Source organism: Fibroporia radiculosa (genome assembly GCF_000313525.1).
Source record: "Fibroporia radiculosa TFFH 294 genomic supercontigs, scaffold30, whole genome shotgun sequence".
Lineage (NCBI taxonomy): Eukaryota > Fungi > Basidiomycota > Agaricomycetes > Polyporales > Fibroporiaceae > Fibroporia > Fibroporia radiculosa.
This window is the reverse complement of record NW_012133165.1, coordinates 15,223-41,262: the sequence shown is the minus strand read 5'-3', so window position 1 is coordinate 41,262 and position 26,040 is coordinate 15,223. Positions and strand designations below refer to the sequence as shown.

The window sequence follows — 26,040 nt, the reverse complement described above, 5'->3', positions numbered from 1 at the left end:
GTGGATTATATGTAACAAAGTCGTTTGACACGATCATTACGTGCTTTGCCCTTACTGGCTTCCATCGCCGCCCGGTAGCTTGTGGAATATTTGGAAGTTTGGGGGCGTTCGAGACCCGCTGCATGGGACGGAACAGGCGGGAAACGAACTCCTTGCTCATTTCGGTACTGCTGTGGAGTTCGGGTAACACCAAAGCGATCCAGTATGATTGAAGCGCCTGGACGAGAAGCCCGCAGTTTTGCCGTGCACAGTAAGCACCTGGAGAACGGAATCACCCAACGTGCTGCGCCGCGACAGAAAGTCTGGGAAGACGCAGTAATGGCCCGGGGCAAGCTTGTGCTGATGTCGCCCGCCCATACAAGGCAAGCTGTTCCGGTGGTGGGGGTTCGAGGCCTCGGGCGGAGGCGAGCGATACTAATCGCGGAACCTATCGGTACCTGTTCATGATGAGATTCGTCCGCGATGCGGGGATGGTGGGATGACAGGATGCTGCGTTGCGTCAGGGGGTGGGGAGAGCTGTATGCACCATGGCAACTGGACTAAATGAAGGGGAGTCCGGCGGGGATGGACGGGAAGAGAGGCTCCGCGCATTGCCTGGACGATGGGGGACGGTCCTACACGAGCGGCCCTCTGAGCGAGGACTGACGGCGGAAATACCCTTGAGGGACGACTTCTCCACCTGACATCTGGAGCTTCGCGGCAACGACCCGTGCGTATGGGTCCAGTGGGAGTTGGGCGTGTGCTGACACGGCCTGGTAGGACAAATGGCGGACTTGCCTTTTGCCAGGGCATTGTCAATTGGAGTCGACATCTGCGTGATATCTGTATCCCGAATAACACTAGAGTGCTCCGCTGCCGTCAGGGCGACATGAAAGTGCTCCTGCGGAGAGCCGTGGGGAGAAGAGCTGGAAGAGAGAGGATGCGCCGGCGAGCGCTGCGGGCCTCGTGTGCGCGAGTAGCAGTTTTGAATGGGTGCGGATGTTCGCCGCTGTGTCCGTGTGGAAGCTGAGCTCCTTACGGACAAGCTGTCGTGCTGGCTGGGTGCCAGCAGCTGCGTGGCCCAGGCGTGGGCAGGAGGGATGGAGAGGACGGCGGAGGCGATAAGAGAGCTGGCGGCGAGAGCGGGAGAGTTGCCATAACGAGCCAAGCGCACGCGGACATAACAGGGCCGATCTCCTTACGGGGAACTGTGGCCCAGCGGATGTCTGCCTCCCTCGCCCTTGTCTTCCCTCCGAGCCGATTCCTCGCCTGTCCAGATGCATCTCCCCGCCTGTCCTCCTCGTCCCCCTCTTCCTCCCCCCTCCGTCCTCCCCCCCTCCTTCGCCTGCTCTTTCCTACACGCAACTGCCACGTCGTCTGCACCGCCTGCCGTCGCCCGGTCTGTGCCACAGCTGTGCCCGTCATAGCGGTGCCTTTACATCCTCGTGCGCCTCCATCTGCTCCCGGATCATTCTCTTCCTCCCCGACCAGCGCAGCTTGACCAAACCCGCGTCAGAGCTACACGGCTTGACCGTGCCTCGCCCGGATTCTCTCCGGAGTCCACTCCCTCACCGCTTCTCGAATGGTACTTATCCTCCATTCTCACACTACTTTTGCCGCTTTAGAGCGCCGGAGCCTTTAACCGCCCGTGGATCCTCGCCAGTTTGGCTATAGTTCTATCGCCTCGAATTCGTGTACCTTCCTTCTCCTCCTGGTCCGTCCTCCTCGCCTCTCATGGCCCACCATCGCACGCAGCTCGCCGCCAGCACTTCCCGCCGCCGTTCTCTTTCAGACCCGCTCGCCGCCGCCCTGCTGCCACCCCCGAATGAGACCCCCGACCAACGCGAGCACAGGCTATTAGCCGAGGCCGAAGCCAAGAAACGGAGTGATAACATTGATCGCATGATTCGTGAGGGTGAAAAGGAACGGCGAAGGAAGAAGGTCATCAAAGTCCTCTTGCTCGGCCAGAGCGAGAGTGGCAAGAGCACGACTTTGAAGCGTGAGTTTCCCTGCTCCATTTGTATGCATCGCTTGGATGCGGTAGTAGAGTTTCGGCCAACCTCGCGACGGTGTCTATTGCTCCTTTTGCTCGGGATGTTTCTTCGGACGGATGAAGTGGTACACATCATGTTGTCCAATTTGTAAGTCTCGAAAGTTTCCTAGGACACCCGTTGTTGTATTTGTATAGGATCTCATTTCCTCATTCAATCACAGTGCCTCTCTAGACCGTGTGACGGGCGTTCGTTCTTCACTATGTACTCATAGAGCTGGTGCACGTTCTCTCGGAAAATTGCTATGTCTTCCATCACCCGCCTGTCTATCATATTCCGCCGTGGTCGCGCAAGGAATTTTTACGATGTGGTGGCTATGATTGTTGTCCCCATAAGTCTGTGTCGGTGCACAGCGATAATCTCTGAGTCGACTCATCGCCCCTCTGCAGATCACTGCCTTCATACTGTTTTCATAATTGCTCAGCCCGTGACACTCGTCGCTGATATTCTATTGAATAGAATTTCAGCTACTGCACACTCCGGCTGCGTTTCGCGCCGAGCGAATAGCATGGCGCTTCGTTATTTACCTCAATCTCGTTCGTTCAATTCGCCGGCAAGTTTCATCAGCTTTAGTTTACGCTTTTGCCGAGGCTGTTGCTGATGCACTATACACTATTTCCTTAGAATCCTGGAGGCTATCGCGCCCGAGACAGAAGCGCACAGCGGTCTCGACGAAATCGACGATCTCGATTCTAGCGAAGCTCCCACCATCATTATTGGGCGGCCCTCGTCATCGACCACTACTAACGGGCTGCCCGGGTACGAGAATTACCGCAGGTCCCTCGCGCCGCTCATGGAGCTCGAGCAGCGCCTCATCCAGCAACTCTCCGACCCCGAAGACAATGCCGAACACGAGGCCACTCATCTCCCTCTGTATCCTACTTACAGCACACACTCTCTGCCCGCTGCGCACGTAGGCACGAGCTCGAGCGCGCCCAGCCGCCCCGCCCCGCGGATCACGATCCCGTTGGGCGCGAACTCATCGCCGGCGTCACCCGTGACACTTTCACCGGGGAGTGAGCTCACGGTTCGTAACGGGTCAAACTGGAAGAAGACGTTAGGGCTCGCGAAGACGCCGAGCCCGAAGAGTGTGCACTCGGGCGAGCTGCCCGGCTGGTGGGAGGACCCACACGACCCAGTGCACCTCATCAACCGTTGTGCGCCGGCGATGACGGAGCTCTGGCGGGACACGCGCGTGCAGCAGCGGCTGGCGGAGCGGCGACTGCGCCTCGAGGAGAGCAGCGGGTTGTGAGTTGCCGCCTTCTTCGGAGTGTGTGTGATGCTCCTCGGTGGGCGGCGCTGACACGACTGCGTATGATCGGCAGCTATCTCGAGGACATTGACCGCGTCACGGCGAAGATGTACTTCCCAACGGACGGTGAGTCAGCTCCGCGCTCGTCGCGCTGGTGGTGATTGATGTACGGTGGTGGCAGAGGATGTGCTGAAGGCACGGTTGAAGACAACTGGTGTTGTCGAGCATACATTCAGCCTCCCGAGGAACGCCGAGTACCGTGGCGTCGAGTGGAAAATTTATGACGTGGGCGGCGCAAAACCGCAACGACAGGCTTGGGCACCGTATTTCGACGACGGTGAGCTTTTTAAGAAGAATCCGTTGGGTTCTAACTGCGAAGTGGACTCAATTGCCTATGATCAACACGCTGATACGTTTTTGGTAGTGGATGCGATAATTTTTCTTGCCCCCATCAGTGCTTTTGATCAGGTCTTGGCGGAGGTAACCCGGTTCATCTGTATGCGTTGGAATTGGCGACTGACTTTCATGTTCTTCATTACTAGGACCCAAGAGTCAACCGGCTGGAAGACACGATTTATCTATGGCAATCAGTCACCTCAAATAAACTTCTGGCGAATGTCAACATAATCTTATTTTTGAACAAATGTGATTTATTGAAGGTATGGAGTTCCTTTAGCTCTATGGTGCATAACATATACTTATTTCCCATTTCTTAGCGGAAGCTGCAGGCCGGCGTACGACTTAGCCATTATATGACATCGTATGAGGAGCGTTCAAACGATTACGACGCTATCGTAAACTGTCGGTGCCTTTCTCCATCAAGCTCGTACTCTGCTCATGGCGATACGGTAACAGATTTTCGTCGAAAGTTTGGCGTAATGCACAACTTGTATTCGCCTAACAAATCTAGGGAGTGCTTCAGTACGTTTTCTATCTCCCATCGTGCTTCAGTCTTGAATAGGCAGTGACATATCACCATCTATAGTCCACTTCACATCGGTGACAGATACCCGGCGCACGCATGTGATCATCAGCAACGGTATGTTTCTGCGCCCCACCGCTCTAGAAATCGGCTTACGACGGCATTCTGTGCAAGTGAGGGACATCATTCTCACGGGGAACTTGAAGTCATCGTCATTGATGTGATAGTTCCCTGTTTGATCTTGATATTCCAGGTGCGCGGTATTGAGTCCGCGCCATCTCCGCGAGAGACTTTGCAAGTTCTTGAGCTGTATCGTCGTGTAATCGGTGTCTTGTTTTGATTTGTTGCATTTTGCTTTCTGTTGTTCGTTGTGTATCGTTTACCCCATCTATTCCACTTTAAGTATACCTACATACCAGCACCTTGCATCTACGCATAGACCAAATAATGCACATTAATCACATCCATAGCAAGATTTAAGTGGTGGCCTGAGCACAGCATAGTGCTCAGTGGAGTACAAGCCTATCAATATCTTCCCACATAGTAGATGCAGTGTTTTCCTAGCAATGAAGGCAGCATGCGCCGGCTGTTTCAATTTTAATCAATTTTTTCAGTCTGCGCGCACAGTCGGAAACGCGTATCATGTGATGCATCGCGGAATCAAGATCATATGCCGTGTCGACGACTCGACGCTCGAATTGGTTCCGTCTGAGTCAAGTGGTTGGGGGCCATGCAAGCTGCTCTCCGCTGTGCAGCTCGTCTTCCCATCCTCAGTGCAGCACATTCAACCTCCCGATTGTTCTTAAGCACCGCAAAGCTCAACAGTCCTGTGCTAAGCCGCGCCATGTCCCTGTCGTTCGTCTCTACCCCTGGTGAGCCTTATGCAGCAGATACTATCTGATCAGACCGATTGGTGAGAGGTGGCTCACACTGGGATCGAAGATGCACCCGCCGCCGTCGGCCCATACAACCAGGCTGTGAAGGTCGGAAGTCTCCTCTTTTGCTCAGGCTCGCTGGGAATAGATCCCGCGACGGGGAAGCTAGTGCGAATTTTGCATGCGCGTAATGTGCTTGGATGTGCTGAAGCTCCATCAGACTCCCGGTGGTGTTGAGGCGCAGACGGAGCAAGCTCTCAAGAATATGAAGACGATCATTGAGGCGGGAGGAGGCGAAGTCAGTAAAGTGGTCAAGACCACAGTGTGTATTCTAAGGCTTCCTATTCCCGTGTCACAACTGATACAGTTATGGCCGAGATAGGTATTCCTTCAGTCTATGAATGACTTTGCTGTCATGAATGGAATCTACGCTCGATTTTTCGATGGACACAAGCCCGCACGTTCGGCTGTACAGGTCGCTCGACTGCCGTTGGATGGGTTGTTTGAAATTGAATGCATCGTAAGGTGTGTAGTTTGTTCTGCATTGTGTGAACCAATAATAACAAGATTTTCTGACCACAGTTTGGACTAAAGCGTAGAGGATTCGCCAGCATGTCCATATCCTCCCACTGTTGGTGGGGCGAGGCTCTGAGTATGTTCTCTTTGATCAGAGTCATGAGGAGCAGTCCATCATGGCCAATATAAAATCTCATGTACAATAACTATTTGTGAGATGTACATAAGATGAGACAATTATGCATTACCTACTGAGCCAAACAGACATTGTTGGCGTTGCCACACAAGCATCTGATTTTGTCGCGTCAGTGAGCGCTTAGCGCGGAGAACGGTAGGTCTAAGGTTAGGGTAAAGATCCAGACGCGACGCGCGTTCTGCGCGATCGGTGTGCGTAATCCATCCCGACCTGACTGAGACCACCACCCACTAGCGTTTAAATTGCTATCTTTCTGTTCGTGATAGAATGTTTTTGACTCGCTCAGAGTATGGTAAATCGTATTCTATGCCATGGTATCTCCCAGGGCTCTGAATTACGTCCGTCAACAGACCGAGGTGTAAACACTTTCTCTCCGGAAGGGCGGTTGTTCCAAGGTACGTACTTGATATTCTGGTTTCTCCTGCATAATTTAAATGCATATATGTGTATCTTAGTCGAGTATGCAATTGAAGCGATCAAGGTATGTCAATCTCCCTTCTCTATCAGGCTGGTTTCGACTGAGATCTGTTTGAACCCCCTAGCTTGGATCCACGACTGTAGGCGTGAAGACAAAAGAGGGTGTCGTCCTTGCGGTGGAGAAACGTGTCCAATCTCCTTTGCTCGAATCGTCCTCAATTGAGAAAATCATGGAAATTGACAGGCACCTCGGGTGTGCTATGTCCGGACTTACTGCCGATGCACGAACCATGATAGACCATGCCCGTGTCACGTCTCAAAACCACGCTTTTACGTACGATGAGCGCATCAAGGTGGAAAGTGTCACGCAGGCGGTCTGCGATTTGGCCCTGCGGTTTGGAGAGAGTGTACATGATGAGGATGCGATGATGAGTAGACCGTTTGGTGTTGCGCTCCTTATTGCCGGTATCGACGAGCTCGGGCCTCAACTGTAAGTGATCATTCCAGATATTGCCTAGGATGTTTGTACTCAAAGTATCGTGACAGATTTCACACCGACCCCTCCGGTACTTTTGTGCGTTATGAAGCGAAAGCGATCGGGTCTGGGTCAGAAGCAGCTCAGAGTGAACTCCAAGATAAGTGGCATACTGTGCGTGACCCTAGCTGGCTTAGCTTCCGCGAGCGATGCCCTGATTAATTTCCGGCGGTAGCAAATGACGCTTCATGAGGCTCAAATACTCGTACTGCGCGTTCTTAAGCAGGTGATGGAAGAAAAGCTGGACCACCACAATGTCCAGCTGGCACAAGTGCGTCAGATTTTATGTTTACATTGGCTACAAGCTGGGTCTTATCTGGCTTGTTACACTTCTTGCTCAACAGGTCACACCGGAAAGTGGATTCGAGATATTGGATGAGGTTAGACTAAAGGATATCGTCGATGCCATGTAACACCACGGACTACTACAATGATTTCAACTTGGGACCTTGCGACGATTGATCTGGGCTGGTGTGCGGGTGCAAACTAGATGTCCATGTGACTAGGTAGATGTTACATTCGCGCTTACGAAGTCAAGCATTTGCAAAGCTGAGGGTCTGTCGAGGTGACAGTCTCGTTAACTGACAGTTGACAGATGTATCTTCTAGGACTTGACTTTACTATTGCGGACTGGAGAATTGGCTAACGCGCCTATTTCATTGTCACGTTCAATTAGCAGCTCTGCCCTCGGTGAAGTTGCTCACACGGAGCCACGTTTCTCCTCTAGTGTCGTTCGGGGGTGTTCTCCCAGCGCACCGAGAAGGTGCGCATTCTATTGTCCCATTTCTCCATGCTGTGCTTGCATTTTCTCCGGCTTATGTCGAGTGACTGAACATGGATCCGTCGCGTCGCCGTCGGATTGACCTGGTGAACATACGCAGGCCATGTGACCAGAGGAAGAGTGTAAGTCCACTCGGTCGGTGCGCGGCAGAGAGTGTCCGTATCTAAGCTTTACGCCACGAGACCTTCCTACTGCGTCTGCTGCCCTAGGTACCCAGAGTCGTGATACTTCTTGCTCCCAGAGTACGTTACAGATTGCCACGCATCATGCGCTAGACTAAGCATGTTATCGAGGAAGCACTTCGGTTGTATTGAACCATGGGCGGCTCCTCACTGACGAGGATATAAGTCAGGGTGAGAGCAAGGATCCGGTCTTGTTTTGCTGTTGCGCTCGTAAAGTAGGATGGCTGTACCGACCAATCGTAGGGCGATTCTACTCGCCGCCTTCATTGCATTTGGTACGTATTTTTTCTCGTGAACCTACAACATTCCCCTCACGATGCTCAAAGGAGGTGAGTTTACCTACCACGAGTCAGAAATCATTATGGCTCATTAGGTGCGAAAGATTTAACAATATGGACGAGAATATTTGCTAACATTGTGTTGGTACGGCAGGGTGTACGAATCGACTTTAGGCTTTATTTTCGGCTATGATATGGGTGTCATCTCTGTATGCATCATTTTGAGCTGCAATATCCGCCCCTTTCTGAAGAAAACGTATAGGGATGTCTAATTATGCCCGACTTCGCGGCACGATTTGGACAAATGGGCACCGACGGTGTGCCATATCTTTCAAGTTCGCGCCAGTCGATCATCACCTCTCTGCTCGGAGCCGGGTGAGCTTGTCTCTTCCCCTCTCTTTCTCTATCTCCAGATCTGACTGGCCTTCTTTCATTTCCGCCTCGGCCATCAAGTACCATCGTCGGGGCGATCGCGCAGGCATTCACTTCCGACCGTTATGGGCGTCGAGGATCGGTCCTGATCTGGGCAGCGGTCTTCACGGTAGGCGTGGCGATCCAGACTGGGACTGTGCGCTCCCTCGCGCAGATCGTCTTCGGTCGTTTTGTATCGGGGCTTGGCGTGGGCGCGTTGTCCGGTGCGTTGTATGTTCTTGATCACAAGAAGCGTCTGACATTACTTCGTGCAGCCATTGTGCCGCTTTACAATGGCGAGACCGCGCCAAAGGCACTCCGAGGTGCTCTAATCGTGTTGTACCAAGTGAATATCTTCGGAGGGTGTGTATCCATAAGATTTGTACGATCCATGTCCATGTCCTCATGGCGGTTGCACCTTCAGCATCTTCATCAGCGATTGTATAGAGCTTGGCACACATAACATTAGCGGATCTGCGTCGTGGCGTATTCCCATCGGTCTGCAAATCTTGTGGGGTCTTTTTCTGCTTTCCGGAATCTTCTTTTTACCTGAGTCGCCGTGAGTATATATCTTCAAGCGCTTGTCTAGATTACTCATGCAGATTCTACTAACTGTTATCACACAGCCGACACTTGTTAGGTACTGGAAAGGAAGCCGAAGCTCAGAGAGTGGTGGCAGAATTAAATGGTGTCCCTGAAGACGACCCGCTTGTGCGCGATATCATCGAAGACTTGGAGTATGCTATCAAGGCAGAAAACGAGGGTGGGAAGGTCACTTGGTGGGAATGTTTCTCCACGAGAAATCACTTGTGGAAGCGAACGATCAATGGAATGATGCTGCAATTCATCCAACAACTCAACGGACAGAATTTCTACTGTGCGTATTCTCACTCCAATGCGGTTTCGTTGCTTATAGTTGTCGCATCCAGTCTACTACGGAGACACATTCTTTCAGGTAAAACTATAATTGCATGCTGGTGGCAATAATTATGCTGAGCCCCTGTATTGACTCCCAGAGTGCCGGAACCCAGTACGTTGATATTTAATTCTAACCTCAATTGACATCTCTTACTCTGACGGCAGACTGTCCCCTTATATTATCCAAACCATCCTTGGTGGAGTATCTGTCGCCGGTGTCATTCCAGCCTTGTACCTCATAGATGCCTGGGGTCGTCGCAGGGTAAGCAGCATCATGTATTTGTCTTCCCTAGTAGCTTATGCCTGAGTTCTTCCAGTCGCTGCTCGTGGGTGCATTGGCGCAAGCGGCTTGTGCAATTATCGCGGCGCTTGTAGGACACTACCTTCTTGCACCTGTCGGAACCCCAATAAATGAGCTGACTGTCCGAAACCGCCAAGGCGGCGATGTGCTCATTGCATTTGCTGTCATGCACGTCTTTGCGTTCGGTCTATTCTGGGGTGCGACGCCTTGGTGAGTAATGTGGTTGTTATCTTCCTCGCTTGGCCAATAACTCAACCCTCAATCATACAGGGTCTATCTGGGAGAGAGCTTCCCGCTGAGAGTGAGACCGAAATGCATTGCATTGGGAAGTGCTGCGAGTAAGTCTGCCTCCCTCTGTTGAATGTCGCAGCTCATCATCATGTCTATAGATTGGGTATGGAATTTCCTCCTGAGTTTCTTCTCGCCACGGATAGTTGCCAGTATTGGCCCCCTCATTCTCCTTATCTTCTTCGGCATGCTTGTCTTCGGATTCGTATACGTTTATCTCTTCATTCCGGAGACAGTAGGCTTAAGCTTGGAAGAGGTGCGTTGGCTGATCAATTTTACGCGTCAATTCTGATCTCTCTTTGCAGGTCGATGAAATGTATCGCTCCGGAGTAAAGCCCTGGAATTCCTGGGGTTGGCAGCCTCCACATGACCGAGTTCATCACGAGAAGGTAGCCTCGGCGGAGGTGGTAGACGTAAGAGAGAAGAGCGATAGTGATAGCAACAGCAAATGATCTGAATGAATCAACGTTCATAGAGATAATGGCCTGGTATATCATTATAGGCTCATAGCTTCAACTGTTGCAATGCATTAGCTATCTGGATTGTGTTTGTTCGGGCTCGAAGCAGAGCGGCATGATACTAATACTCACCCCATCCAGTTGGGGATGAATAGTGGCAAAAGGTACTCACGGACTGACTGACTTAATGCTCGGAGCTATGGTACATGATGGACGAGCCGTCAATGGCATTGTTGGTGATTGTGTCTAGCTCGTATATGGAATATAAGCAGTGCCGATTGATTGCTGATGACACAAAATGACTGGATATTTACATCACTGACTTGATACCTCTCGCGAGGAAGAAGTTCACATCCGTATCGTGTATCGTCGCAGAGAGCATGTATTCATACTCAGTGTTTACCAACCCAGCTCCCTCAAACGTAGCACGTATAGTGGCTTCGTCAAAACCAGCCTTGTGCGGAACGGCCTCCGCGTATGGCATCCTGGAGAGGACCTTGTAGTCGTCGCTTGCCATCATATCCGTGATCAACAGCGATCCGCCTGGCTTGAGGCAAGAAGACAACAGGCGGGTGGTGTTCTCGATAGAAGTCATGTGGTGATAGGCTGCCGAGCACTGTAACTCTCATGCATTACAAGCAGATGATCATGCAACATCCCGGACGTACCACTACGATGTCGAACTTGCGTCCATTGAGCTCGGTCTCGTTCCCCTCCTTAAGTTCAGCGCATATGGCGTGCATCTCGTCGGTCCCAAAGCCGTCCTGGGCCGCCCGAGCGTTGTAGCGGTCTACCATGGCATTGCTGATGTCGACCCCTAGAATCGACCTGACATGGGGAGCCAGTGCCTGTGAGAGGAGGCCTAAAATGCAGACATCGTTAGTTGAGTGAATCCCTCGGCGTCACATCCAGAACGCACCCGTTCCACAAGCGAAATCCAGCAAGTCCGTGCTGCTCGCGTCGAAGAGGGTTCCGTACTTTTGCATAATGGCAGCGCTCTGTCTCTTGTGCATGTCCAATACACCCGGAATGTCATCATACTGCTCTGCGGTCTTGTCAAAGCGAGCCTTGTTAGCGGCAGTAGCAGCATCGCCATGGTCATGTGAGTGTGCATGTGCATGGTGGTCCATGTTTACGGCAGTGGCTTGGAGGCGATGTCGAGATGGAACTGGGTGGTAAGTTAGGTCTTGCAAAAGACGAGGGATCTCAAGGGTCCTTTTTATATGGTCATGGCGGATCAAGAATCGCGGGAAATAACCCAGCCATGCAGCCTAGGGAACTGCGACGCACTCACCATCACCGGTACGGTTCTCAATGAACAAATGTGACTCACTATAGGGTAGTGCAAAAGGAGATTATGACAGCGGTTTGTCAGCCTCGGAACCTAAATTGTGCGTCTACATGACCTGCGGCCTATTAGAGTTTGAGCATGATTTCATGGCGGCGAGTATAAATAGATGCTAGTGAAGGCTTCAAGCACCTGCCGAACATCCAGGACCGAAATCAAATACTCTAGTCATCGTCAACGGGTACAACAGGCTAGAGAGGGGGAAGGCGACAGAAGAAACAACATCATATGCTAAGCAGCCAATAGCGACTTGTGAAGCCTAGCATTTATTGAATGCCCGTAAAGGACTGCGAGTATGCCCGCGCGCTGAAGAGCATGATAGTAAGAGGTCAATAACTTGTACTGTATGCACAAGGTACTGGCACCTTGAAGGTAGATATGTAGTCGGCCGTGCCTATGTAACGAAGTAGTGATGTGGCGGCCGCGCTGCAGCAATCTTCTTGACTTATCCTTCAGTGAGTAATCTCCGAGTCGTAAGTTTCGATCGCAAGTCGGATTGCTATGATAGTATGGGCATGCAAAAGTAGCCGCATGTCGACACGTCCAGTATGACAGCAAGCATGTTCAAGTCATCACGACCATAGGAGGTGGCGGTCTCGAGGTAAAGCTTGTACTAGGACGCAACTTGAAGGTCGACAGCCTTCACCGTGGCATTTCCCTCACTTGAGTCTGGTTTCGGCGCCGTTCATAGTATAGTAACGCGTTAGACCACTGCTTGCTTGCTCGTTACGTTGGCGGTGATTAACTCCTTTTTTATCTATATATAAATAAACAACCGTCTATTGGTAGGAACCCGTGGCACAGTGGTAGCGCGTGAGATTCCAGTATGTGGACATCCTCAAGGTCATCCGTTCGACCCGGGTCGGGTTCATGTTTTTTTCTTTCACCAATATGCAATTGATCAATCGTTAGGTGTTCGAAGTCACAATTATGTACGAGCACAACTACCGGAGACAAGTAATTCACTGGCACTACTGTAACGCGTGAGACATTGGTGGGATAGGCGGCCCGAGAGCGGGTGTTCCTAGGTAGCCAATAGTCCATTGCCTGCATGATGTGATGGTGTGGTATCTTCTTCGGATGTTCTCGAGCACCGCCTATGATCTCCCAACGGGCATGATACCCCTTGCGTAACTGTCTCTTTTCCGCTCTACTTACTGCAGTCCCTCTTGAGTTGCTCGTATACGTTACCGCTTTTATCTACTATAGGCCAGATCAACCATGCCTCGCGAAAACAGCTTCAGCGACTCTGATGGCCGCTCTCTTACGCCCGACCTGGAAGAGGTCATATTTCAAGAAGAGCAGCGCTCTTCGCCAAAGCCATCTGACGCTGGGCGTCCACAGTTTCCAGAGATCGACATAGCTTCTGCGCCAGCAGTATTGCTTCAAGGGACGACGCTCAAGTCTCCCGTCCGACCGGACATGGAGGATATCACTCGCTCAGCGTATACGACACCCGGTGACCGTTTTCGCGCAGCGGTACGCAAAGTGATCACCATGCACCGCACCACATCCTCGATGATGCTCCTGCGCTCAGGCATCGGTGCAGAGCCTGGCGTTGATCCCCGCCGCGCTTCCGCTAACCAGCGGTATGGAAATATCAAACAGCGCTGTGTGATTGAAGTCGTGGATTATTCGACGATGCGCACAAGTTTTGGGCGTATGACGAACCATGAATTTGTGGAGATGTTCCGCAACCCGGACGCAAGCAGGAGAGACCCTTGGGTGCGCGTGCGCTGGATCAATGTCGCGGGGATCAGCTGGGACGTGGTCAGCGCTCTGGCGCTGAAGTATGGTACGTCTGCTCAGAGCTTGATCGTCACGCCTGACGGGATTCTTACGATGGTGTACGATGCGCTCCCGTAGACATACATCCGCTCGCGCTGGAGGATGTCCTCAGCCAGCGCCGGCATTCGCGTTCCAAGGTAGACTATTACCCCCAACACCTCTTCCTACGGATTCTCTGTCATTCCCTTGCGGAGAACGATAAAGTGTCACCTATGGCTTCGTTGACGGATCTTCCGCGGTCAGAATCGCCAGAACCTTACGGAACTGACGATTCAGAGGATGAGTCAGATTCATTTGTGAGCTCGAGAAAACGCGAGCTGGCAGAAGCACTGGACGATGCTACTGAATACGGGAGCGCGAGTAGTTCGCGCTTCTCTACGAAGCGTGGATTATTGACCCATCGATTTAGCAGCGCACGGCGGAGGAAGGATGTCGAGAAGTATCCTCTACAGGACCGAATGCCCCAGGATGCGCGGTTCAGCGTCGCCATGAGCTCTGACGATAAGAGGGTTCGTCCTTATTACTAAAGGTCATGAGGACAAGCACTAACCAACACGTTCCAATCCTAACGGATTTATCTAGAGAATAGCTGCGAGGGACCTAAAATTGATCAAGGAGCTCAAGAAGGGCGACCGGGTCAATGTACAGATACATCCTGTGTGCATCTTCCTGTTCCGCGACGGTGCGTTTCAAATTTTGCGCAGGTCTTAATCATTATTGACGCGCGGGTGTGCGTAGGCACGGTCCTTTCCATTAATAGAGGTGTGGTCGGTCTCACTGTTCGTCTGATGTTCAACATCATAATTGCCATCTAGATACCAACATAGATTTTACCGCACCTATCACGCAACGTCTGCGTCAACGGCACACTGGTCTGAGGACAACCGCTGACCCTTCACTTCTTGTTCAAAGCCTTTTAGACCTGAGTGCGTGCATTTAATCCGTATCCAGGAACTATTTACTTACCTCATGGGGGACATGCGGATGTTTTCTGTCGTAAACAGTGGTTGATTCGGCTTTAGAAGTGGTGGAGGAGTATCAAGGCAAATTTTTGAAGATTGAGCAGGAAGTTCTGCTTAAACCCAGCATGAAAACAGTCCGACAACGTGGGTAGATGTGGCTGTTTAAACAATGACCTGTTTACTGCCGCTTTTTGCTATCTCAGTATGCTGACGAATCTAGCAAAATAGTGCACATTTTGCAAGGAGATCTTATTTTGCACAGGCGCACGCTAGAGCCGATTAAGACGGTCATCTACGGTCTGCGGCGATACGACGACGACCGTGCGGCCGCATTGTCCGAGAAAGTCAATACCAAGACGAGAATCGAGGGGTACATGAGCCACAAGGCCAAAATCTATCTCGTAGGCCGCCGCTTCTGTTCTGATGAATGGCTGTCATTAAGTATGATGAACGCGCCATCTAGGCGGATGTACATGACCACATGGACTGGATCCTTACAAGCCTGGACATGTTTGCCGGAGTGAGCGAGAATCTGATCAACTACACATTCAATGTCAGTGCCCTCTAGGACGGTCTGGTTCCGGTCCACGTACGTACATGCGCACTGATTTCGGGCTGCCCCCTTTCCCTTTAGATGGCGTCGTACGAGATGAACGAAGTGATGTACGTATATCTCTCCTGCGTCGTCTAGATCCAGGGCAAAAAGCTAATCGTCACGATGTTCGATCCACCCCAGGCGCCGACTCACACTGGCAACCATAATCTTCCTTCCGTTGACGCTCCTCACAGGGTATTTCGTACGTACTGAACTTTCTCCATGCCAAGAGCTTGGTGCCTTGTATTTGCGCCTTCTTATTTAGCTCCGCAGGGGATGAATTTCCAGAACATGTGGTCCGTAGGTCATGGCCACTCGGATGTTTTGTATGTCTCCTGCGTTCTATTGCGGTCTCGGTCCCCTATCTTCCGCAGATGTGATGTACGTTCCCCGCGAATTGGCACTAACTATATACGCCCTTGCGCAGGTTTTGGATAATCGCACTCCCCGTCATGACGGTTGTGATCCCCATGTTCATGTGGCCAGATCTCAAAAATATGGGACACTACCTTCGAAAGCGCTTCATCCAGGCAAGGATAAAAAAGGTATGTCTAATCATGAAAGCTCTAAGATACGACCAGCTCACCAATCATCGTCAACTGTTCAGAGTTCATATACCCGCAGACGCTAGGAAATACCGGACATGCATGCGAACTTCCAGCTCAGATTTTCTGGTGCACAACACAGCACATCTTCTCAGCATCTATGTCAGTATACTTAAGGGACTTCTATTACAGATTTTGGAAAAGGTGTTGTCAAGGCCTTCATCTTATGGATCACAACATCACCTTTGATACCTATATTCCCTCTGCTTACAGCAATGCCTGTACATTAATGGTAATGAAATAATTGAGATTAGGTTGTTTCTTCAGCATACAACGAAGCAGGGCTGAACAATGCTAAATATGTTGTACATTCCTACATGGGAGCACAAAGCAATACAAGGCGTCGTCAAATGTCTACCATAATGATTTCGTCGCATGGTCCAACACAATCGGATGGGGAACGTAGTCAGCACTGGAGACGAACGTTTCACATGCATGTCGTCTATGACGATTTAGAGGATGGGTTTCTCCAAGGGTGTGAAGACAAGCGTGCCTTTTGGAGGCTGTGTTACGGTGTTCAAAGGATCTGTTACCTCAAACCGCCCTTCCAGGAGGCTGGGAGTAGCTCTTCCAATGAGGCATAAGACGATGAGTTTGATTTCTGCAACGCACATTTCAGCCCCTATGACAAACGAAATAAAGGAACCTGCTGACCATTCACTGCAAGCACTCGTCCAGGACACGCGAATCTGCCGAGACCGAAGACGATATGGGCCGAGCCCGTCATAGCCGCATCTTTGCTCCGTTCCGCCCACTGGAATCCCCTGAACTCCGTGGACTCCACGCCGAAGACCTCAGGGTTCTCATGCACGGTGCATGACATCGGTGTGACAAATGAGCCTGGCAAATGCCAAAGAGCAGAGAAGTCAGCATAATGCGTCTCGTGGTGGGGTATTTCATAGGTAAGCTAAGCAGACCTTTGGGGATAATGTATTCGCCTAGCGGTGCATCACACGTCGTGTATCTCATTGTGGAGATGGTATCTCCCTTGAGGCGCATGACCTCGCGGACGAAGGAGTCTAGGAGGCGGGCTTCACGCAAAGATGCAGCGGTGAGACGGAGCGTGCCCGTCTCGTCCTCTTCACGAATTCGAAGCAGCTCTTCGCGAAGTGGTTCAAGATACTCCGGGCGGACGGCGAGCTGGAAGAGAACCCACTGAGATACCACGGTGCTGGAACGGAGAGGACCTAAGTACTCTCCACATTGCGATAAAGCGGAACGGATGCCTACGTGGTATGGACCGATGCGAAAATGAGGCTGAGGTCCCCAATCAGCGCCCGTAGCTCGCACCGAAATAGAACACTCACCATAATAATAAGATTGCAATATAAATGCGGCGAAAAATGCCGATTCTTCGTCCTTCTGACGGCTTGTACGTCTTGACGATGAGATACAAGACGTTTCTAGGCTACACGGGCCACAGTCCGACGATATGAGCACTCTAAGCGCTACAGGATGACTGCCTTACGCTTCTCACCTCGCTTTTCGGTAAAACGCCGGAGGTTGCCATAGCTTCATAACGGCTGACGTCTGCCCATATTTGGGGTCCCAACAACCGCAGGAAGCCAAAAGGGATCTTGATGAGGATCACATTGGCCCTGCACTGTGTCAGGGGACCTCTCCGTTCATTATAATTGTCCTTTAAGCTCACCATGTCAGGAACACCCATATCCAAGGCAGGTATTTGCCAATAAATGAAAGGTTCTGGAACTGTCCAGTAAGCTCGGCCATCCCATTTGAAACGTCCTCGATGATCTGCATGTTGCGCCTGCTCACATATTCCTGAGGCCATACATTGTTAGCCAACCAAGAATACGTTTTTAAAATATGGGCATACTTGACCGAGTAGTAGAATCAATGTCGTTTCGGCAATTGTATCTCTCGAGTGCTGGAAGGAGTCTAGCTGGCTCTTACTACCAAGGTCAGGTGCTTGTTTGACAAGGTCGATGAATGCCTTTCCATCACGGTCATAGATCGGGTAAACTTAACAGTCAGCTCAGGTGAGTGTAAGTACACAGTCAACGAGAGGGTTCCACCTACTACGGTGCACGATCTCATCTATACGAGCAATGATTCCCTCCCTGACAAAGTCATTGAGGTCACGAAACAGCGCCCCCCCGGTCAATGCCATGATCGGCTGCAAATTCATGATCTGGGATCATCGGTGAGTTTAATGGCAAAGCCGATCGACTTGGTAAAGCACTCACCGCCGCAGAACCTTGTTCAAAGCTGAATAAACGATCGCATGTGAGAACATGGCGGGCATACTCGGGCCCAACGATATATTCGAGCTAAGTACTGCGTCAATGAAGTGGGACGGTCAAAATCAGATGTCTTACATTGCCTTTGCGCTTCACTGCGATGACTGGTCCGTGCTCCTGCAGCGCAGCACCGTATGCTTCACGAGGTTTGGAAAATATATCCTCAGGCTACTAGACTATTAGATACCACGATCCAAGGTCCACGCTAAGGATTTATCTTACTGATATCGGGATTAGAGGAGGTAGATGCTTCTCGGATATCTGTGAGAGGGGGGTTCAACGCTTCAACATAACGAGCTTGGTACATGTAAAGAACCTTTGAGCGTCTCCTTAACCATGCGTAAAGCACAACGGAGATGGGGGCGATGAGGAGGTATGGGTGTTCCATTGCGAGTTATGTCAAGTTACAGACCGACTCCGGGCTATAAAAGCGAGCCCACGCTGACACGGATTGCCCTGTGAAATAGATCAAGAATTCGGGATTGCAATCTGTACAAGCGCTTCGAATAGCGTGGTGATCCCGAACGGCATATGCGTGTTAGCAACTTGAGAATACAACAGTTCTGTCGGAGAATCTGCAGATTTGCAAGATTAGGCAAGCAGGCTGCGTGCGCATTCTCCGCTAAACTTCTGATAATCGTAGTCGAATGTCCGCACCACCTATTACCTTACGCGACAGCATTTTGCCATGTCTATCTTTCATAGGCCCAGAGCCGACCAGAGGGTCGTTCAGGGTGCCGAAGGGCCGGGGACCCGGGGTGAAAAGCGGGCTGTTCGACTAGGACTGATACAGAGCATGTTGATCTGGCAGAGAGCTTGACCGGCGACCCATTAAGTTCAGAGGGGGGCACTTTACTGCGATTGACAGCACGAGGTTGGAGGCGAGGCCGCACGCAGACACCGCGGAGAGCGATTAAAATGAAGTTCGCGTCCGTGGGCGACTGGCAGTGGACGCGTCGCTCTGCGTCGCTGCAGGGAGATCACGGGACCCCGTCGCTGTCGGCGGCGGGCGCCCTCGGTTCTCACACCTTCCTCCATGAGTGCTACCATCTAGAATAGTTGCGTCTGAGATTCCTCGTTTATTTTCTCATGATTCAACTGGTGAGTCTGCAAATATAATAGGAAGGGCCGCATCGAACACTACCGCATGCAGTTGTCGTCAAATTACGAGAACACACATGGTGTGCCCTGGTCTGCAAGCCGGCGAGGATAAGGTCCGTCTCCGTCGACAAACCTATTTCTCCGTTACGATGCTAGTACGTCGGAGTGGATTCCCTACGTCCCCCGACCCGTGATTTTTCTATCCCCGTTCCTATATCAAGGAAGTGACCCTTAGAGCCCGTCGACCCTTGCTGATTCGCCAAGCTCAGGGCGTGTCCCTACGCTCTGGTCGTTTTGACGCACAGGCGTCTCTAACCAGATCAGACGCCCTATGTTTTATAGACGAGAGATCTCACCTTCTCTGAATTTTCACTTATATAGTCACTTCAGGAGACACTGTCCTTGCATCGGACTTCGGAATCGCCATGTCGTGCGATGGTCGGATTGCGATAGAAGCTAAGAATGCGCGCAGGGAATATCAAGAACTGATCCGCATTGCAGTTCTTGCATTCTCTTCGACTGCAGCTTTGGCGTCACAATATAACTATGTAATGCCTATGTAATGTTTTACACCGCCTCTGGGATTGGCATCGACAACTACATACTGTGAGGTTTAATTTCGTATCGATGCCGCTGCATACAAGATCATGTACGTATACACCACATGTTATACCCGTGTTTGGTGGGTGATTTCATCGCTTGTCGACGCGTGGGCACCTTGGATCGCGCTCAAGCCGAGTCTTGTATCGCCTGATGGGGCACCGCAGGATGGGTGGGCATACTACGCTCAGGCTCATGTGCGATCCTTCCATCAGCCGTGAAGTCGCGAACTTCGGAGATTTGAAAGGTGCAACAGGTATCGCCTTTCTCGACCCTATCTGCTTGAATAGTGACGTATAACACCGAAATGTCGCCCCTTCACAGGTCATCACTGTCTGGTGAGTCGTCTGCAGGGATGCCATTACGTGACCGCACCAGTCGGAGCGTGCTGCGTTCGGTGCACGCGATATACAGTACATGAACTATAAACTCCGATGAATATGACTTTCGCATGGCCGCGCATTGAGGTTCATGCCTGGCCGTCTCCCCCCAGGTGAGGTGCGGACAATGCTGCTTCTTGATGCGGTTGATAATACGCGTTTGCGAGGGGCCGCCTTCAGCCGATCCCATCGATCAATCCCATCGCCCAGTTCCTATCCCACGTAGAGGCGCCATGGGCTATTGTCAATTGTTAAGTCCGTTGGGCTAGCGAGCGAGCGGCTCGGTTACCACCTATCACTAGAGACCCACGCTCATGCGTGCGGCGTGTCTCTAGGTGGGTATTTTCCAATGCAATTGAATTGAATAGCTAGAAGTCAAAGTCGAGTAAGCGAAACGTCTACCGTGTCGCCTTCACTCCTGCCGTTTGTCAGCCACTTCACACAGTGGAATATTATCGGCCCTCGGTGCTCAAATTGGTCGCCCCGCCACCGTAAAGATGTCAGCTTTGTATAGGCACCTAGGCGTGCCTTGGGCTGCTGCAATGCGATTCGGTAAACCCCGCCATTGTCTTCACGCATCACGGTCCAGCCACGTTTCGGCGTCATGACAAACACCCTCACGTTAATGCGACTGCCGAGGCGTTGACAAGGCTGGCTGTTCTGTGATATCGACTAGTCCAGAGATGAGTTCCAGAAGAAATGCCGATAGCACGGGTTTGCAGGTGGTGATGTTCTGCTTGTCCGAAATTCTGGGCAGTTTGAGGTTTGAGAGCAGAGAAATCCGAGCTACGGTATGCGAGTAGATACAGCGGCACTGAGGCACTACAGTTACTGTACATCCAAGAAACGAGAGAAGTGGTATCACCAGTGAGAGTCAATAGTATATCCGCGGCATCATTCCGAACTCGCTTGCGACAGAATTCTTGCAGCAGATGAGGATATTGTCATGATCTCCGCGAATTCACGGGTAAACGCGACGGACCCCCCTGCTTCGGCCTTAATCTTGCACAGGTTGCGGAACGCAACACTGAACGGGAACTTCCCGTTTTGAATCGTGGTATAAGCGCAAGAAGCCAAAACTGTCTCCAGATGGTTGGGCGAGAACGAGAGTAGCGGAATACTCTCGGGATCCGGACCACGGGCAAAGTTAACGGCGAGATCTTCGTACGAGCGATCCTTGTCGGGTTTCGCTTTTTTCTTCCCAAACGAGCTGGACGATGATGCTCTAGTCAGCGACCGTGAGCCCACTGCGAGACGTTGGTACTGTCTAAAATGCTCGTTGATATGCTCCTGGATCAGAGCGACCTCATTGGAAATACTATTGTATTGATCCGCTGATGCACGCTGAGCGAGCATCTGGACCCTTTGAAATGGTTTCTCCAGGTCCGGATCGTTAGTCTTTGCGAGCTGGCTGCGAAGGCCATCGTAGAAAGAGAGGTGTCCGTTCTGAAGCGCCCTGCCCTCTTCCAGGAGTTTATCCAAGACAAAAGGCACAGTGCTTCTGCGCGACATCTTCCGCTTCAAGCCATCGAATGATCCGGTGGTATCCGTTGGTATCATGCAAAGGGGTCGCGCGTAATCATACGACTGTCTGTCGTTTTTCTGCACTCGATCTATTACTTTCAACCCGGTTTTGCGCGAGTCCAGAACCGTTGTGAACCTGGAGCAGGGATCGGGTAAGCAAATTGCAAACTTGGTAAAACCAGAGCGCTCTCGTACATGAATGCAAGACGCAGCGTCTCCAGGTGATCGTATCCAAGGGTGTAGGCCGTATTTTCATGAAAGATAGAATATGTTCCAACTGCTGCCTTAGACAAACCAGATAGCAGCACTTTCTGAAGCTCCGACTGCGCCGCAGCAGGCGGCAAACTCTTCAACCGATCCGAGAAGTCACAGACCCTCTCGATTGAACCTTCCGTCTCAAAGTTATTCTCTTTGAATCGGGGAGGCGGATCATTAATGGGGCCATTTCGGAACGGTTTGACCAAAGATGGCTCGTAAATACAGACCGCGACGTCTGGAGGCTCAATCAATCATTACAAAATTGAACAAGACAAAGTGAGCGCACCTCCATCAACATCTTAAGAAAATATGGTTCAGGAGTAGGTTAGAGACGAAGTAAAAGGCCACGCAAAAGACACCCACCGCCTCCTGCCAGAATATTTGCAAGCGAGCGTTTGCCTTTGGTAGGCAGTACAATCACGTTGACGTACTCCACAAGTTTGGGGTGAACGACAGCAATCACCTGGTCAAGCGAGGTTCTCAGCTGTAAGAAAAGCACCAGACGCGATATCTAACCTTCCGAACGTCCGAAGGTACTCTTGCTGGGTTTCGATAAAGCTAGTAGCAAATCAGATTGGACCCGGATACAATCCGGACAAACTTACTAGGACTTCGCCCGTAATCGCCATTGGCATGGGGTCCTCAAGAGGGTCCTTTAAATTCTGTGTCGCTATGAATTGGATTTGACCTTCTTCTAATACTCCGTATGGGTCTGAAATATTATATAATCAGCTAGAGCTTCATAGGCACCGGAAAAGATCATACCAGGCATGATGAAAGCCTCAGCAGAATTTTCTAAGACAATTCGATATTCCTTGATAAACTCTTCGATGCGTTTCTCAACGATCTGGCGGAGCTTTTCATACAGTATTGGGAGCTCCAGTGGATGGAATCCCGCCTGTAGCAGTTCTAGAACTGCGCCATGCACGGACTGGGGCTCACCGGGGAATATAAGATGCCCATCGTCACTCGGGTTAACGTTCAGATCATCTTCAGTATCTTCGCTCTGCCAATCATCGCGGTCCCTTGCCCGGCCAAGTCCGAGTACTCGAGCACCGACAGACACGCGGCGACGAAGCTGCGTCATCGTGACATGCCCGACGATGTTGACCGCGTTCCATAGAAGCGGCATAGAGTTGGGGCCTGCCCATGTCGTCAACGCGTCAATCTCCTTTTGCAACCCATCCTTCATAAGAGTGGTGAACACTTCATCTGGAACGCCGTTGTGCGAAAGGTTCATTATGGTATACATGGACAACCTCGACGGAGTCGTAATTCGCGGCGGCGCGACAAGGTCGAAGATTAGCTGGGCAGGGTGAAGTTGTCCGTACTTGATCTTCTCCTGAGACGGACGAATCCAGATCCGAGGCTTGTCGCGGGGATCCCTATCATGGGGATGTAAGGCCCACAAACCCTTCGAGCCCGCGAAACGACCTTGCACCACAGCTGGCCGCTCGGAGTAACCGAGGCGTCGTCCAATCAACGTCAACGCCGCGCCGTTCATATATCCACAGCCATCAGTGAATATATTCTCGGTCGGGGCCTTGCCGAGAGAGGAGTCAAACGGCGCAACTATAGAGTGATGAGGACAGAATATACTCCTCATCATGAATCATACCTATATCTTCAATGTAGAAGATGTCAACGTCAATACCACGCAAGCGTAATACCGGTACCGAGGTCGATAACCCGAGGTCAAATCGAGTTATCCACTTGGAAGTTGGCTGAGTACCGGCACATGATCAGGCACAGTCAAGTCACTTCAAGTTAAATGCCTCTAAGTGCACTCGCCTGATGACTATTCAACCCAAGCGGATTGTGCCACTCTATAAAATCGTCGACCGAGAGGCGCGTGTGGTCACCAAGCGCATCAGATGATTGCCGTTCGTAATCCTCTCTGATCTCCATCATATACACCTTACCATCTTTGGATCCAAACGGCGCAAACATCCTTCCACAGATCACGAACTTGTTCTCAAAGAACTTGCGCAGCCCACCTATCTTCGTCTCGCGCGTGAGTTCGTCCGGGATACTGACCTGTAACATGCGCCTTGATCCAAGGAACCGCGCGAAACGATTTGATTTGAGCTTCTGCATCTTCTCTAGAAGGATACCATAGCGGCCTTCCCCGAGATCAACGACGCGCCCGAGCTGCTGAATACGCCCACCATACCAATCAGGCTCTCCTCTCCATTCCCCTTGGAGGCCAAGCCCGCGCAGGGGATCGGCGCATAATGCATCCTGCTCCCGGTCAAGTTCAGCCCTGAACGAACAGGTTAACCCAGATAGAGATGAAAATGAGCACAAGACTCACCAGACAGAGAGGCCAGCCGAAGAAATATTGTTCTGCGCACGCGACAGAACAACTACAGGCACTTTGGGAGCAGCCTCGCAATTGGTGCCTCTCAAGTCTCTCAACTTGGTCTCAGTGATGTCAGCCCAATCCCAGTATCCGAGGCCAATACCACGAGCAATTTCATACTGCACACCCCATGCGATTTGTAGGGAGTCTATCAACTGTTGTACTTCGCCATTATGTGCAATGATGATCGGTTGAGCAGAATTTTGAGATCCATTAGCAAAGGTGCTCGATGGTGAAGCACCATCACTGCTTGTTGTTGCCGGCCTCATGGTAGTAGCTGGTGGTGGTGGTGGTGGTGGAGGATAAGTATGAACCACGTTGTTTCTCATTGTCATTGAAGTACTGTCCGTCAACATTGTCGAAGTGGAACGATCAATTCGTCTACGGCTATCCCCGACAGTGGCTATTGTATGGGCTACGGGGGATGGTGTCACATGTTTGGAGATGCACTTAGAGGTGGATGGAGAACATTGCAGAGGGGACTCGAGCAATTTCATTGGGACACCTGCATCGAAGACGTCATTGCTAGGTGAAGAGGGAGAAAATGAACTTGATGTCGAAATATGATACGTTGGCCGCGATAGGTCAATCGTCTTCTTCTTCCCCAATGGGGAAGATTGCGAGGATGTATTAGGAGACCAAGACCATGATCTTGAAGCGACTCTCGGAGTACTTGACAATGTCAAAAATGGTTCCCGTGCTGGCGGGGCCGAAATGTCCGGCGACGAAACGTCTGTATCTATAGCTACCTCTAGGTCAAACAGAGAAAATCAAGGTCATGAGGACACTTGCCGCTTTGATCTGCGTGGTTATAATGAATGTGAGCAGAACACTGTTTGGGGTACAACTTGACTCACATTCATCAATATCCATATCACTATCTTCCACCACTGTAGTGTTCATGATTTCCTTCTAATGATTCATGAAATAGTCTGTCGATGCACAGTAAATAATCTCACGCACCCGCGAATTGGAGACAGCAACAACCGGAGCGCGTGTCGACTGTCCCTGTGGGATCTTGAGCTTCATAAGTCGGGCCTTACTTTGTCCAGCTCTGGCGTGGTGTCCACTCTGGGCACGGACCTCTAAAAAACTCAGTGGCGTTGACAAGATTGCCACTGAACGGAGTGACTGAGACACGTACCGCTTCCCTTGCGTCCGGCCCTCACGATCGGGCCTCTACTCTGCGTACTAGAGCCGCATGTAGATGGGCCACCTGTAGTGCTACTTCCAAACATCTGTGTCACATGAAACATCGCTGGGTTATAGGACGCTTCCACTGTGGACAGTTTGTAAGTAGATCTACTCGAGCATACTCGTCTCATCCTCACCATCGCGCCAGAGTTCTTCTTCGGATTCATCCTGTATCTGAATCATCTCAGAGGCCTCTTCACAAATATGTGGATATACTCACCACTACGTGGGGCGCCATTGGTTTCCACTGGATAGAGTCTTGGACGTAGGATGGATGAAAGAGGAGATGGTTATCGTAGTCAATCGCGCATTAAGAACAGAAGTGGACAGCTCGGGGCAATGCTGCCACAGTGGCAAGGATCTTCTGCCGAAATCTGCCAGAATCGCACAGGCAGACCAGAACCGCGTCGTGGAAGCGCTCATCAATCGTGTTGAGCACGCGCCTGTGTGACAGGACGTTTGTCGAGTATTGATGAGATATGTACAAGGCAGGAATATGCTACCACATCCGACGCGAGGGAAGGATGTCTCGTAGATAGCTCTGCGGTCGACAGGAAGGAGGAAAGCGCAGGAAATATTGTCTTCCAAGAATCTTCAGTCGCGCCAAGTCACGTGTACCGCGTTTCAATTCGATGATGCGTTGGCAATGGCTGGCGTTTCGTTGGACACTCCTCCAGCTGCTTCAGGCCCGCCTGAGTCTCT

At 51.2% G+C, this 26,040-nt stretch overlaps 7 protein-coding genes across 7 annotated transcripts; 3 read left to right on the top strand and 4 right to left on the bottom strand.

The window, feature by feature from the left end:
* Positions 1-499: 499 nt before the first annotated feature.
* FIBRA_00058 (uncharacterized protein) lies at positions 500-1,404 on the bottom strand (the record flags this gene model as incomplete). Its single annotated transcript, XM_012321957.1, has 2 exons — positions 500-1,109; positions 1,160-1,404. The coding sequence occupies 2 exons, from the start codon at positions 1,402-1,404 to the stop codon at positions 500-502; spliced, it is 855 nt and encodes a 284-aa protein (XP_012177347.1).
* Positions 1,405-1,713: 309 nt separating this feature from the next.
* FIBRA_00057 (uncharacterized protein) lies at positions 1,714-4,544 on the top strand (the record flags this gene model as incomplete). Its single annotated transcript, XM_012321956.1, has 9 exons — positions 1,714-2,120; positions 2,655-3,278; positions 3,356-3,408; positions 3,464-3,762; positions 3,825-3,941; positions 3,999-4,083; positions 4,138-4,203; positions 4,268-4,377; positions 4,458-4,544. The coding sequence occupies 9 exons, from the start codon at positions 1,714-1,716 to the stop codon at positions 4,542-4,544; spliced, it is 1,848 nt and encodes a 615-aa protein (XP_012177346.1).
* Positions 4,545-4,934: 390 nt separating this feature from the next.
* FIBRA_00056 (uncharacterized protein) lies at positions 4,935-10,354 on the top strand (the record flags this gene model as incomplete). The annotated part of the gene is made up of 25 exons (XM_012321955.1): positions 4,935-5,076; positions 5,147-5,247; positions 5,300-5,401; positions 5,462-5,599; positions 5,662-5,731; positions 6,142-6,186; positions 6,247-6,272; positions 6,334-6,698; positions 6,755-6,857; positions 6,919-7,014; positions 7,088-7,123; positions 8,060-8,079; positions 8,139-8,193; positions 8,247-8,359; positions 8,438-8,619; positions 8,671-8,758; positions 8,820-8,954; positions 9,022-9,272; positions 9,325-9,350; positions 9,412-9,425; positions 9,479-9,575; positions 9,631-9,824; positions 9,885-9,952; positions 10,004-10,158; positions 10,208-10,354. The coding sequence occupies 25 exons, from the start codon at positions 4,935-4,937 to the stop codon at positions 10,352-10,354; spliced, it is 2,769 nt and encodes a 922-aa protein (XP_012177345.1).
* Positions 10,355-10,670: 316 nt separating this feature from the next.
* FIBRA_00055 (uncharacterized protein) lies at positions 10,671-11,490 on the bottom strand (the record flags this gene model as incomplete). The annotated part of the gene is made up of 3 exons (XM_012321954.1): positions 10,671-10,976; positions 11,029-11,222; positions 11,280-11,490. The coding sequence occupies 3 exons, from the start codon at positions 11,488-11,490 to the stop codon at positions 10,671-10,673; spliced, it is 711 nt and encodes a 236-aa protein (XP_012177344.1).
* A 1,439-nt stretch (positions 11,491-12,929) lies between these two features.
* FIBRA_00054 (uncharacterized protein) lies at positions 12,930-15,026 on the top strand (the record flags this gene model as incomplete). Its single annotated transcript, XM_012321953.1, has 8 exons — positions 12,930-13,503; positions 13,575-14,005; positions 14,079-14,178; positions 14,235-14,258; positions 14,312-14,422; positions 14,501-14,592; positions 14,662-14,859; positions 14,922-15,026. The coding sequence occupies 8 exons, from the start codon at positions 12,930-12,932 to the stop codon at positions 15,024-15,026; spliced, it is 1,635 nt and encodes a 544-aa protein (XP_012177343.1).
* A 1,084-nt stretch (positions 15,027-16,110) lies between these two features.
* FIBRA_00053 (uncharacterized protein) lies at positions 16,111-18,307 on the bottom strand (the record flags this gene model as incomplete). The annotated part of the gene is made up of 12 exons (XM_012321952.1): positions 16,111-16,259; positions 16,313-16,498; positions 16,576-16,915; positions 16,966-17,061; positions 17,136-17,256; positions 17,310-17,440; positions 17,496-17,641; positions 17,699-17,810; positions 17,866-17,949; positions 17,998-18,087; positions 18,142-18,180; positions 18,236-18,307. The coding sequence occupies 12 exons, from the start codon at positions 18,305-18,307 to the stop codon at positions 16,111-16,113; spliced, it is 1,566 nt and encodes a 521-aa protein (XP_012177342.1).
* A 2,587-nt stretch (positions 18,308-20,894) lies between these two features.
* Positions 20,895-25,576, bottom strand: FIBRA_00052 (uncharacterized protein; the record flags this gene model as incomplete). Its single annotated transcript, XM_012321951.1, has 15 exons — positions 20,895-21,660; positions 21,720-22,017; positions 22,069-22,080; positions 22,146-22,245; positions 22,299-22,340; positions 22,388-22,494; positions 22,548-23,354; positions 23,401-23,506; positions 23,625-24,045; positions 24,097-24,889; positions 25,002-25,056; positions 25,108-25,229; positions 25,289-25,423; positions 25,476-25,506; positions 25,559-25,576. The coding sequence occupies 15 exons, from the start codon at positions 25,574-25,576 to the stop codon at positions 20,895-20,897; spliced, it is 3,813 nt and encodes a 1,270-aa protein (XP_012177341.1).
* Between the last annotated feature and the right edge of the window lie 464 nt (positions 25,577-26,040).